The 14,654-nt window shown below is 39.9% G+C and overlaps 1 protein-coding gene across 3 annotated transcripts in view; it reads right to left on the reverse strand.

Moving 5' to 3' along the window:
* Positions 1–419: 419 nt before the first annotated feature.
* Positions 420–14,654, reverse strand: part of LOC143215608 (nucleolar protein 4-like) — a 153,304-nt gene continuing 139,069 nt past the window's right edge. For 2 of the 3 annotated variants that reach the window (XM_076437886.1, XM_076437884.1), the window contains 3 exons: positions 12,510–12,724; positions 10,910–11,100; positions 420–9,057 (listed from right to left, as the gene is read on the reverse strand). In XM_076437886.1, the coding sequence (XP_076294001.1) occupies positions 8,891–9,057; positions 10,910–11,100; positions 12,510–12,724 (573 nt within the window). In that variant the 3' untranslated portion in view covers positions 420–8,890. The remainder of the gene's footprint in view (positions 9,058–10,909; positions 11,101–12,509; positions 12,725–14,654) is intronic. The other variant, XM_076437885.1, reaches the window with a different exon arrangement.

The raw sequence follows: 14,654 nt of genomic DNA on the forward strand, positions 1-14,654 counted from the left end.
GAAAATAGGAGCATTTTCAAAAAAGGCACATAGACATTTATTTCTAATGTTAATAATTCTAATCAGATGAAAATAGGAGCATTTTCAAAAAAAGTACATAGACATTTATTTCTTATGTTAATCCTTGTAATCAGATGAAAGTATACGAACATTTTCAAAAAAAGCACACATACATTTATTTCTTATGTTAATGATTGTAATCAGATGAAAATAGGAGAATTTTCAAATTGATTAAAAACAATATTATACTTGTACATTGCTCGTTGTGATTTTGTAAAATCATCTGGCAAATCATTTAACAAAATCAATAACAGAAAAATTTATTGAAATTCTTTTTCGTAAAAGCCTGTGGATTACAAACGGACAAATAATTTGAAACCATAAACAGTAAAGGGAAAGGGTAAACGAAGCGAGGCTCGTTTATAAGTTGAATAATCGATTATATTTGGTAAAACATTTACAAGGTAATAAGATTTTTTTTCATTTAACGTTACATTTACAGGCAAGGCATCATCAAAGACCGTACCAACTCTACAATAATCGTAGTAATGTATAAGGTTACTTATAAGAAAAGTATGTACCATCAAATTATCTTTATCGTTACTATCGATATTAATATTACGGTAGTGCTACTCTTATTATTTTCTTTCTCAGGAACAAATACATATTCTTCTCAATTGTTTTTTTTTCCTTTATCTCATTAAGTAATATTTATATCTTTAGTCAATATACATCAATTCGCGATTACATTGAACGGTGTTAGAACTGCACCCCGTGTAGACAAACAAGATACGGACACGTTTTCTCGAAGATGTGTTCGCGCGTTCGCGTGGACGATCGAACGAAAAATATAAATATAGTTTATCATATTTATATGTCTATCATGTATATTAACATGTACGGTGTATATGTACGGAACAAATGAAAAACGGAAATGCAAGTGTCGTCTCTGTTCTTTAATGTGTACGTTCGTATTTGTCTCTCAGTGTGTGTGTATGTGTATGTTTCGTGTGTGCCTCTTGCTTCGGAGTTTCTCGCAACCTTCCTTGTCTTCTCGTTTTCCTTTCGATCCGTTTGTCAGCGTATCGTGGAGTCGATGCCCGATTTCTTTTTCTCTCTTTTCCCTAGGAACGATTCGGCCGACTGTCGGAATCGCAGTTCCGACTCGCTTTGAACAGGCTTCCACCGAGTTCGGTTTCTCTTTCAGTGATCATCGTCGGATGGAACAGCGGAAAGTTCGACCAGCCGCGAACTAGTTCGAATCAAACTTCATCGCCGATCGATAAACTGTAAAATGCGTCTACAGGGTGTTCCGAAAAACTGAGCAAAGTTTCAACCTCATTTCCAGCCCCCTCTAAAAGTTGCAAGAATGCATTTTTCACGGTACTCATTGGAATTTATTTAATAATTTTCTGCAAAAGTATCTGCACAATTAATGAAATAAAAATCTGCAATGGATTGTTCTGACAATTTTAGTGTTGATAATGCTGTCACATTGTTTTTGTTAAAGATAAATTGATACCGCCTGTTGTCCTAGATTCGTCTATAGTGATGCAAATAAGTAGATCTTTATGTAAGATATAAAATTGTCTGCATCATTTATAAGAAATAGGAGCCAAATAAAATTGTCATTGTTCCTCTAGTGATTTCAACATATGTGATTTCAACATTTATCTATTCATTTCTGTCATAAAATCCGATTTCTAGTCACGTGACGAGAGAGAGAAAGAGAGAGGGTAACTTTCCCCCCACGTTTCGTGCTCTCTCCCCTCATCTGGCGATTCTGGTTGTAACACTGTTCTACTTATCCTTGCTTACAGACCTTAACCTTAATTGAACGTCAATTTCGCTGTGCTCATTAAATTCTTCAAGATCAAGAAGGAAGTTTATCGAGTATTCAAATTAGCTGTGCAAACTTATCAGGATTTCCGAGGTCAATTAACTTTGCAACACTCTAATTTTAATTAAAATTCTTACACAATCAGATCTGTATATCCTTATATAATAACTAGACTGCGGATTTTATGTATTTAAATATTATCTGGAAACAATTCATTTGATTTCAACGTCAAATGAAAATGAAAATATTTAAAATAATTCATTATTCCGAATGCTTGTTTCTTATCTTATTTCAAATAAAATGTGCCCAATCCTGTCCTCTAATTTATTAGACAAACGGTGACAAATATTCCGTCATCTATTGTTTCATGGGCCAAGAAAATTTCTCCCAGTTAGGGCACCAACCCTTCGCACTCGCAGCCATGTACAAACAGGAAGAATAAAAACTGAGATTGAAATTTTCATTTATTAATCAGAAATGTACCTATCTTAACGCTTTTAATAATTTATTTAATTAGGTTGTTGCATATGAAATGTCTGACTTTTAACAGTAACATTTTCATAAATAAATCTTGTTCATCGAAGCACCATTGTGATCAATAACATACTGTATCAAATAGCTACAAGTTTGTAAGAATTGTTTGGTCGTTTACATTCTTCAATACATTTATTTTCTTACTAGTATGGAAAGAACGCGCGACAATCATATTGCCTGACCTTGAAATAACCTTCAGACTTAAAAACAAAATTAAATAGACTGGATCTCTATACAAAATAAAAATTTTCGATATTCATTGCAGGGAGCTAAATGAACATTTATTTCCCACATTAATTATTTTAATATGTTGAAAATAATGTATTGATATTTTTAACCCTTGGGCTTTTCTAAAATTACGTGGCGATTCATTAAGGAAGTTTGAAGTATGTAACCTAAAACTGAAAATCCTAAATGTCTCTAAGAAATTGCAGTAACGAAAATTAGTGTACAGAAATATTCTTGGGGCCATCAAAGACCCCGGTATACCAGTTAAGGTTTAAATACCTTTAACCCCTTTACTGTTTTCAGTTCCACCTGCTAATTTTTGTCGCAAGAGCAAAAAAAATCTCATTCTATTCATAAAATTAGCATTCTAGAATCTGGAATTTCATATGCAACAACCTAATTCAATGATACAATAACGCAGACATCGTCCGAGTGCGAAGGATGAATTCGAGTCTTTGATGGAAGTTTGATCGGGACCTGGTCGACAGCTGGTTCCAGAAACTGTGTGACGCGAAACAGAATTGTTGTGGGTATGCGTTGACAGGTGCACGCGAATCCATTACACACGGTACAAGTGTATGAGTCCCGGAGTTATACATCTAACGCGGTACAACTAGGCTGTAAAGTTACGACGATCCTAATGATTATTACATTCGCGTAGAGGAGACGTTCGAATGAAAGGAGGCGTTCCACGGTGCCGCGAAGCGGAGTCTACGTTATGCGCGCGGAGAAAGAGAGACAGAGAGAAGTTAGAAGTGTGTAAAAGGCTATTGCACTATACCGAATCACGATAGTCGCTCTCGATCACCTAGACAAAGCCAGCAGTCCACGGCAGTTCGAATTCCGCGAGTCATATGCCCGACGATAATAATATCCATCGACGTGCACATGATTCGGCTCATTTCAAATTGTGATCTCCGATTTGCATCCGACTGGTCTCAACCGAGGCAGCTGAACAACTTGTTCGTAGCACTTGGCCCCTTCTCGAGGACACCATATCAGTTCTGAAGAGTTCTTTTGTTGGGATCGTGGCCAGTCACCTGGATTTTCTTTTCGAAACGGATTTCATCTCCGACGCAACTTCAGAGAGATGTGGGCTTAGGGGAGGCGTCTAGCTTGTTAAGTGGATCAGTAAGCTTTCATGATATGGGAGAAGTCACGTGTTTGGTGGATTCAGTCCGAGACTCATCAGGTGGTTTGCACGCAAGAATGAGGGCGTTGGAGAGGACAAGAGTTTGTTCGGTTAAAGAAGAACTATAGGATATATCATTCACCAATGATGCCGAGATGATGTGTTAGAAAATTCTCCAGGAATGATGAGAGAAGCCTTCATGAATCTTAAAGAAGAATATAATCTCATTACTACCGGAAAGCTACCAGCCAATTATCTGGATGCCAAAGTAATTACTATTGTAATTGATGATTTCTTTGGGAATAAGGTTGACTAGGCAAGAGCGTGTGATAGCTTCAGCGATATCCACCATAGAAGGAGTTAGGGATATATCAGCAAAACATAGTTGTTGATTGGTTTTGGATGACTTGTGGTAGCTTCAACGATATCCACCATAGAAGGAGTTAGAAGTATCTCTTTAACAGTGGCTTCTCAAAGTAAAGATGTTCAGATTTGGATGAAGCGAATGAATGATAGCTTTGGCTGGATCACAGAGAGATTGTTTCCCATTGAGTTCGATGGATTCCATGTTAGTATAGAACTGTTTTGGTTCGAAATAGATGTGTGCATTCTTAGAATTGAAAGGAGGTGAATACGACTCACGTTTATGTAAATATTAATTGACTAAGATAAATGGGTTAATTAGTAAAGAGTATTACTGTCTGTCTTGCATCGACATAACCTCTGTGACGGACCTTTTTCTTGGTATCGAAAGAAACAAGTAAATGCAAGACCATAGTTCACTAGATTTTCCAAAACCTTCGATATTTAACGTTGCTGCGTGTGCTTCAGGAGTTAGAGGAAATATGGTTGTTAATACCCAGATTAACGAGATGCGTAACCAATTGCCGCAAATAATAATTTCGTGATCGCAAACAATAAGTTTCGTGTTGATATAAATTTTATTTGAATATCTGGCTTTCGAAACGCCAGCAGAACATTTTCAATAATATATCTATATATTATATATGAAGAACAGAATTTGAAACGGTTACATTCTACATTATCAAGAGAGAGTAATCAGCAACAAAAACGCTTTCTGAATATATATGTATATATATCACGAATCAGTGACTTCATCTGTGACGGGGACTCGAGTCCTTCCAATTCTCCGAATTCACCGAGGAACCGAGACAAATTTTGAACGTTGTAGAACTAGATTGGAACCCATTCGACATGTTCAACGATTGGGGATAGACGCCGATGATCGCTGGGGATGATCGAAACGATCGTTGATCGCTGGGATACTGACTGATCGATGGACTAAACGTCGTCGGGTAGAAACGACCGCGAGGCGGAACGGAAAAGGAAGAAGGAAGCATGAGTTCGTTGCGAAATTCGCGTTTGCTTCGCCGGAAACAGTCGGATGGCTGTTCGTCAACCCTTTCTTTTTCCTAATCGTCCTCCCTCCCCTGGTGGTGGAATGTTTCTCTGAGTTCTCGAGCTCGGTCGTGGCGACCACGGCCATCGGTCATCCGCGTGAACATATTTTACAGTCGCAAACAGTATATACACACAATACGATTCGTATATTTATATATATATAATACGTACATGGTGCGTCCGGTTCAAGCACGCGCGCGATTGTCTCTAAAACTAATGCGAATGAAAGGATCTTGTTTCACACCCTCCTCTTTTAACACTTTACATTGTTAATACCAGATTATATTCAAGAATTTTCAATATGAACAGGAGCAGTCAGTGCTCAACACGAGAATTTTACTATAACATTCTTATTTTAAAATCTCGATTAAATTTGTCAATATCATTTAAACAGTATTGTCGTTACATAAAAATATATGAATGACAACGCACATTCGAGACCTTTAATACAATATTTTATATAGATTTTTTTATTGAAGTATTTAAATTTTTCTTTCATTTGCTCCATGATTCTTAAACAGGATGCACAGCATCGTCTTACTGATAAGTTCTAAATGATCGTTAACTAGCCACACATAAAAATATCAAATAAAATATCGATTCAAAGTACACTTTATTTACTTTGTTAAGTTAAACAATGATTTTACGAATTGTTCCACATGCCCAAATCACGCGATTCTGTGAACAACATGCTTCCATTAGAAGTAATTCGCGAAAGAATCGGGGCACGCGACCGGACCCGGCGCAGCGTGTACAATAATTACAATAATAATAATAATAATAATATATATTCTCTCTTGAAATCTCGTTAAAAGAAACTCGTGTATCCGCAGTGTTCTTTCACCATTTTCTCGCATCGTGACACGACGATGTGTATAAACTATGTACAAAACAACGACAGAATAGAATCAACTCGCGAAACACCATAATCTCGCGGAAAAACTAGTTCTCGACGAAGAGAAACCATCGTCGTTCCCTTCGTCCCGGTTCGCGGGAACCAATGTAATCGTAGTGACAGTATCGTGTGCTAGAATATAATATAAAATGGTAGTAGCGAGAATTAGCCGCGTTAATCGTTACGATTATGTATAACAACGTAATTAAAAAAAGGAGAGAGAGAGAGAGAGAGAAAGAAAAGAAATAGAAACATCGATTGGAGAAATTGATCTATGGCGGAAGATACCGACGCGATCCACCCCCATAGGGTGGTTTTCATCTTTTTAAACAGGTTAAGATGACTCCTTGGTCCGATGGGAACAACAATATCACTCAAATGATTGAAACGAATCAAAACAGAAAGGAAGAAATAAACGCCTGTATATATAGCGCTACGTATATTATCGTATAATAATAATAATAATATTAATAATAATAATATAATAATAATAATAATCAGTGTTCTTTGGTAACACAGTGATGCGTCCGGAGACCATAAATACGGTTTCAACGTATTGTCCGATCGTGACAAGATGGTCCCGATAAATATGTACAGCTCGGGTCAAAAGCCGTGGATTATAATTCATAAGTATATTCCATAGTATACACCATAAAAAAAATTCGTCGTTCCGTTTTGTTTTCGAGAAGTAGCTTTCTAAACAAACACTGGAGCCTAACATTGAATTATCGTCCAACTGATTTGTTTGTTGAGAATCGCAGGGAAGTTTGAAAGGATTAATTTAGAGTACGGTTGTGTCTGATCGTTGCATTACAGCGCTGAAGTATAAAATAATATTTAATGCCTTTCTATAATATCGATTATAGTTGTAAAAGAACATATCGTCGGGAATAAATGTAAGTAGTATTGCTATTTAGCCTTTTGCAATTGATAAGTCACAACCAATTTTCGAAAATGTCAACAGACTTTTCTTAGCTTTTAATCATTCTAAAGGAGAAACCACTTGTGCATGGCTTTTGGAAATTCGATGTTTCTGAAGGTTTAATGGTCCCACAACAGTGTGCTTTATATGTAGCATATTTTTTAGTCATGTGAAAATATTATATTAGTACTTCTAAATTTATAGTTGATAGTACCATATATTTATAAAATATGTTCTTTAAGTGACATTAACGAGTTCATAAATAATCAAAGTACAACACTTTCGCTGTCGTAATAATAGAAATCGAATACAAAATGATTCACCAATCAATAACAATCTTTTCATATTAAAAATATGTTTAATTATAAAGTAACTACAATTAAATAAATGTTCCTATAGATCAAAACATATTCTTAAATAAAATTCATTTGTCAAATGTACTCTTTCGCTTCTCCTTATCATTATAAAAACACAAGTCTCCTTTGTTCGCCATTTAACAAAGAAAAATTAATCAACTGAAGCAAAACAAAATTTTCATTTCATCATAAACGTTTTGCTTCCATGTCCTCGATAACTCCAAACAAACGTAACGTCCATCAGCAAAATAAATGATCAAGTCCCTGAAGAACGTTAAGTGCACCCTATTTGTCCAGCAAATTAAGACCGGAATTCTCAACAAAATCTGAAGCGTCTCCAAAGTGCTAATTCTCAAAAACAAAGCGTCACAAACCTGACGGCCTCTACGGGAAAACATCGTCTACCAATTTGTAATCCACGATCGTCGACGAAACCTGCACGATTCAAGTACTATGCTCTCTGCCGGGCCATCGTGGCTGCGCCAGTGTACGAATAATTATCAATAAACTCGTCGTTTCCCCACTGTCTCCAGTGGAAAAACAGCCATCTTTTCCTGCGACCTACTTACATACATGAGTCTACGCGCGAGGGTATGCGTATGCGCGTGTCTATGTACACGTGTGCCTGCGACGTCCATAATTCCTGCTCTCATCCGTTCGCATGATCTTCAGATAACGTACCATGATGCTTGTTTCACGACCAGCCGTATATACACGCGATTGTAACTCTGAGCCGCAAGCTCAAGGACAAAAATGGCCAACTTCGAGCATACAGATCGCACGAATGATCCTTGCCGTTGACAGCAACCGGAGTCAAGCATCATTCTGCCGGTTGTGGTAATCACCGTGCGACCGGTAAGGATCATTCGAGCTGCACGTGGTCGTTGCGCTCGGGACTCGGCTCGCAGGACCCTCGGAAGGCAGCAATATTCAGCGACCTACAGGTCCGCGGAGCCCTTTCGCACGCACTCACACACGCACACCGCACACGCTATCTCTCGTCATTTAAGCTTAAGCTTATCGGTAGTTAAGTAAATATCTGTAAATCCTCTCTATGTACACCCTGTTTGAATAGTTCCCTTAAATCTAGTCTTAAAACTCCGCGTTTCAGCGCTTGTCGTGTCGCAAGTGGAACCTCTATTATCTAAGAAACATCCCCCAGCCCTGCCGGATAGGCTGCTGACTTCGAAATCCTCATGATTTCACCCCCGGAACGATTACCCAGGGACAATCGTCTGAAGAACTTGGTTTTTTGGTCTCTCTCGAAGGGTTGTCGATCAGGGACCGCAGCGTACGCCCCTTCTCAAGGTCGACCCGCTCCCGGAAATGCTTTTTCTAATGCAGGATAAGAGAAACTCGTTTACCGACCGTCGGTAACCGAAGACGTCGAAAGGGGCAAGCGAGCCTTGTTCATGCTGGCGTTCAAGTCTCCGAAGATCAGATATTGCCGGTGTTGCTCGTGCGGTTGAACGACGCTTTCTTTCTTTTTCTTTTTCTCGTTTTCTTCTTCGGCTGACACTTACGAACTAATTTGCTGACCGCCCGCTACGTACATGTAGCTCTATGGTTGCTGGAGCAACAATTGCTCCAGTTCGTCGGCGGACCTCAGTAGGAACGCCGCGGACTCTCGATAGCCCGTGATCAATTGCCTGACCGCAGTCATTTCTGTTGCGTTTAGCTTGTGACTCAGCAACGGCTTCGTGTTCTTCATGCTCAGGTCTGTCGGTCCTAGAAAGATGATCAAGGTTATGACGGGATTAGCCCCTCCCTGCTGCGGTTTCAAGCGGTTTTCAAGCACTCCATGCATGTTGGCTAGGAAATAGGTCTTTTGGATGATCTTGCTTTTTTGGTGATACTTTGCTAGAGAGCGCTGCAGTCAAAGGGTTTCTTCAGATTCTTAGTAAATTCTCCGATTACAGTATTTATTAAGATCTTTCTGGAGGTACTTTGTTAGAGAGGATTGAGGAACATCTTCCTCAGAAAAGATTAGTTAACAGTATTTTAAAAATCAATGGTTTATAATCACTTTCTCAGTTTCTTAGTGAATTCTCCAATTACAGTTTTTACGAAGATCTTCCTTTGAGATTATTTGTGGAAAGGATTGTTTAGGTTCTCGTGAATATAGCAGAGTTTTGGTGGAGATTGTTAACAGGCCTGTGGTAGGTACAGTGGTTGTACAGGGTTGTTAGTAAATTTTATATTATATCTACTGGGGGAAGGTTGAATGCATTACGCAGAAAATAGCTCGAACAACTCCCAACTACAAAAATGTGTATGATAATAGGCTATTACAATATTATCAATTTTTATAATATTGATTGCATTAAATGAAGAATATATAAATGTATGCAACATAAAAAAATGAGTACATACAAAATATATTTTACTAACTCGGGTTGTGAATAGAAAAACGTACATTATATCATATTTTTAAACTACGTAACTACTCAAATGTATATAGTGTCAAGTATAGCGAACACGATGAACTACCGAAAAGATATAAAAAATTGTATTAAGCACGATTTTTTGCCATGGAATTTTCAAGTTTCAAGCGATTATATATTATATAATTATACCATAGTGTTGAACATACAAAGACATGTTACTGTTTCAGCTCTAGTTCAAGCATCCCGCTAGTTTGCTATACGACCAATTGATGAACGACGTTAGGACATGTAGCTTCAGTTAGTGTACCAATATTTCCCGTCATAGTAAAGTGTATACATCAACAAAGCCACGTGATATTCAATAAAAATCCAGGCACATGGGAGTATTTTCAAAAACTCTGTAGACAACTGTGGGTCCCGGCTAACCGTCTAGATCAGGGGTTCTTAAACTTATGTAGTCCATCCCAACCCTAGGCATTTTACGTCGTTCTTATACTACTACTAATTATTGTTTAGTTATGTTAGTTAAGTAACAACAAATACAAAAAGTCTTAACCATGTCGGATTTCGGTTACCCTCGGTTGGTCGACAACTCATTTCGCCGACACTGTTTTCATCGACGATTTGACCGACAAGAAACTATGTTTTTATTTACACGGTCAAATCGTCGACAAATGTCTTCATCGACACGGTTTGACCAACATTAACACGGTCAAATCGTCGATGAAAGCTGTGTTGGCGAAATGAGTTGTCGACCAACCGAGGGTAACCCGTCGGATTTTTATTAAATGAGTCATTTGAATAAAAGCAAAAAGTTGGAGGATGTAAAGTTAATGTCAAAATTGTTTCGCGGACCCTCGGTAAAGGCTACGCGGATCCCAGGGGTCCGCGGACCACAGTTTAAGAACCTCTGGTCCAGATCGCAGTAGCAAAGGCTAAGCAAACGGAAGCTAAGAATTGGATGTGCAATCTCGGACGCGGAGCGTGACTTAGTTCCGATAGGAGCGAATAGAGAAATTGTCTTATCTGGTGGGAGTCAGTTGAGCTAGGTGTCCTCTAATGATTCCAGCAACCGTGCGCGCACGGATGAGCTAGTCGCGGGAACCATTAGAGGACGGCGTCTAGAAAAATGAAAAGAATAAGGAAGAGCTAAGCGGAAGCGAAATTATAAGGACACCGATAACCAATATTACTTTGTGTACCGTTGCTCAGGAGACCTGATGTGAAGCTTTGCGTCGGGTACAGTCCCGCTGAGAGGGTCGGCGGCACCGTCGTCGGACCAGCACGCTGGAACGCCTGGCTGAAGTTCGGTCTGTACATCGCCGTGGGTGCACCGCCGCTGGCAACACCATTAACGGCCGAGGAGCTCACTATCGTTGCCTGGCTGAAAAACGCGAGCGAGATTCGTGTTAACGATAAGGTGTAGCATTGATTAGCTCCGCCCGGTTCCGCCTCCGGCTCTCTCGCTCCCTCTTTCTCTCTCTCTCTCTCACACTTTTCGTTCCGTGACCTTTGCCCGGCTACGCGACGCTTTATCTACGACTCCTTCTGAGGCCGTTGTTACTTCGCCGATCGGTGAATGAGAGATCACTCGCCGAGAATGAACGAAATTGATTACAACGCCGAGCGTAATTTTCTCGATCCTAAGCTACCAATCGCCAATCTACCGTGGCTGTTCAAATTATTATTAGGCCGACATACAGGAGAATCTCGATTATACGAACTAAACACTGAACGTTAGGGCAGTTACTCTTTTATAATGCTGCATTTGATTTTGGTAAAACTATTGCTAAGCTATTGACACCTGTTGTACGCCATTCTACTAATTTTGTTGTGCTGAATATCGCTTCCGTTTCCGGCGGAAATTACAAGTTACATTTATACCAACTTCATCTAACTATTGGGTTGGCAAATAAGTTCGTTCGGTTTTTTAGAGTGGAATAAATCACAAAAACCGAACGAACTTATTTGCCAACTCAATACATCTCTGTTTTTAACCTTCACTCTATGCACTGCAACATTAGAATCTCTCATGTTGACCGTGTACGGGGGCGTAATTGGACACCATACATTTATGGAGCAAAATTTTATTGATTTTTCAAAGATAACACAGCATCCTGTAAAATTTTTGGAAATTTTTTGTATCCGTTTTTATCAGCCTGGGGTGCATTCGCACCTCATACACAGGGAGAAGGTTAATTATTCCCTTATGCAACGTTTACGAACATATTTGTGATATTTTTGTGATTAAAATGAGGCTAAACTTCGTTTAATTCACGATTTTCTAGAACCTCAGCTTTTCATTTTCACAATTAATTAGTTCACTCTAAGGCAAACTGTACACATGATTTATCGTACAAATCAGTAAGGATTTAGATAACTGTTCTATTACCTGTCATGTCCCACCGATTAGTTTGGATAATCGAGGTTCTACTGAATTGTCGTTTAAACAAGTAAATCTAACCCGAACGGCACCCTGTTTGGGCTGGTTTTAAGCAGAAAAATGTCGCAAATGTGTCGAGAGAACTTTCCTGAAGAAATAAGACGTGCACGTCTCCTTCACATGTACCGAGACATTACCGCACGAGTATCTATCGTTGGCGGACTATGAATGCAGAACGCTCGCAAGCCAGCAACGAGCGAGCGAGGAGCAATAAAACACCGTAGCATGTATCAATGGAAAGATCGTAGCTCACGCTCATCGCTCTCCGAAGACACGTTCACGATCCGGTGTAACACGGTAATACGGCAGAATGTTCGATATATTTTTGACCAACCAAAGTTCGTACTGACCTCATGAGACCCTTGTTATCCGCCGGTGTGAGCAGCTTCGACGCTGGCGCTAGAGATAGGGGTGTAGAAGAGAGGGTGCCGCTCGGTAAGTTCGCCAAGCTGGTTAACGGTGCTAGGGACGTTAACGATGTTGGCGGTGTATCCTCCCTTTTGCCCGGAAGTGATTTCACCGGTGTACTCGAGAAATGCTCCAAACTTGACCGGACATCCGTTTGCTGTAACCAGAACGCGATCTTAGCCTCTTCTCCAGGTTAAATGACCGATGGAAAAACATCGGGGTAGCTCTCGCGTTTTCATATTCGGTCGTAAACTGGTTTCCCGACCGTTTCATGCTCGAGAGCTACCACTGGAAAAACTGCTGCGAGTTTCCAAGCTTTTTTCTTGTCGCAGTAAACTCGAAGCGGTTGTAGCGCTCGGTGCTTCTATATTTTTAAGCGAATTAGTGTGATGGTTGTTTCATTGATGGTGGAATGGTAGCAAAAGGTTCAGTCTGTTATCAAAATTATACGTGAAATAGAAGAAGATAGTTCTGTCATTGCAACAGAGGCTGAAGCATTGTGTATGATCATAAATAAAACTTCGGTTTTGTATTGAAATGATGGCAGAAGGCTAGCGAAAGGTTCAACCTGCTATCAAAATTATGCTTGAAATAGAAGAAGGCAGAACCTTTCTGTCGTTGCACCAGATGCTGAAGCATCATGTATGATCATGAGCAAAAATTCAGTTTTGTAATGAAATGATAGCAGAACGGTAGCAAAGGGTTCATCCTGCTACCAAAATTATACTAGACATAGCACTACGTCTCTGCCATTGCACTAGGTACAGAAGTATCATCTAAGGTCACGAATAAAAATTCAGTTTTGTATTGAAAGGATAGCAGAATGGTAGCAAATCATTCAACCTGTTATCAAAATGATACTTGAAATAGAGGGAGGTCTGGGTTAGCTACTTCTGCCATTGCACCAGATACAGAAGTATCGTCTAAGATCATAAATAGAAATTCAGTTTTAGGAATACAGTAGTCTCCAAACTAATGCAAGATGCATTAGACCGTGTGCAATTTTGATAATAGTACGCGTTCAAAATAAAGAAATTTATAGTGACAGTGGATTAAAAATCCGAAACCAGTCATTTTGACCCATCCAATAGTTAATATTAACTTAATGTTAATTAGTCCCTTCTGTTCAAGTCAGTATACCTTCCACTGCCAATACAAAATTTAATCGACCAGTTACCAAAGAAGCATCAGGATCGTTTCGAACAAGTTTAAAGACACAGCAACAACAATTGCTCGTCTCTAAAGCCAGTTGAAATAGAAGCGATCATTTTCCAAGCGACACATTGAACAATCGCCAATCGATCACAGCGAAATCTATTCAGGTCTGAGTCAGGGCACGACTTTTGGTTCTCCGGTTAAATGGACCATAATCGCAACATTTCGCTGCCTCTCGATTGGCTGTATCTCGGGCGCCCCCTCCACCGGTAGCACGCGCGAAACAATTATCTCACGCTCACAACAATTTTTTCGAATTCTGACCTAATTTCCACTTCTGGCGACGTCGAATCGCTCCGACGCAGTTTACAACTCGCGTCAATTAACCGAAAAAAACCCCAGCGAACTCATCCCGGCAAAAAAAGAAAGAACGAAAGAGTAAAACACGTGGCGGTGAGAGAGAACGAGGTGGCAGTACCTGCTGGATCTGCACGCTATCGTACACTTGCTTGTGGACCACCCTTAGGTTCTTTTTCCTCATGTTTGCCCCCGAGTCCAGTTTCGTCACAGTGTCATAATCCTCAGCGATTGGTCCAGCCGGTTAGCACCTGGTTCTCATCGATCGAACGCGGAACACGTCGAGAACACGTCGAGGAGGACCGTTCACGGAAACGCGGAACTGATCACTGAGGAGGATCGCCGTGGCACCAGTCGCTTCATTGAGCCGGTTTATCTTGAGCAGCCGAAGAGAGCGGAATCACCAAAACAGCACGTGTCACGATCCGCGCGTATCAGCGATCCCCTAACCAAGAGCGGAGACGGTAGCTAAGCTAGCTAGCGAGGCTAGGTCGCGGCGTGATCATCCCCGGCGAGTAGGCTAGTCTCTCACCTGTCTCGCGCGATTTTCGTGTAAAAACGCTGGCAAGAAACGG

This window comes from Lasioglossum baleicum, chromosome 14, assembly GCF_051020765.1.
Source record: "Lasioglossum baleicum chromosome 14, iyLasBale1, whole genome shotgun sequence".
In the NCBI taxonomy this organism is placed as follows: Eukaryota; Metazoa; Arthropoda; class Insecta; order Hymenoptera; family Halictidae; genus Lasioglossum; species Lasioglossum baleicum.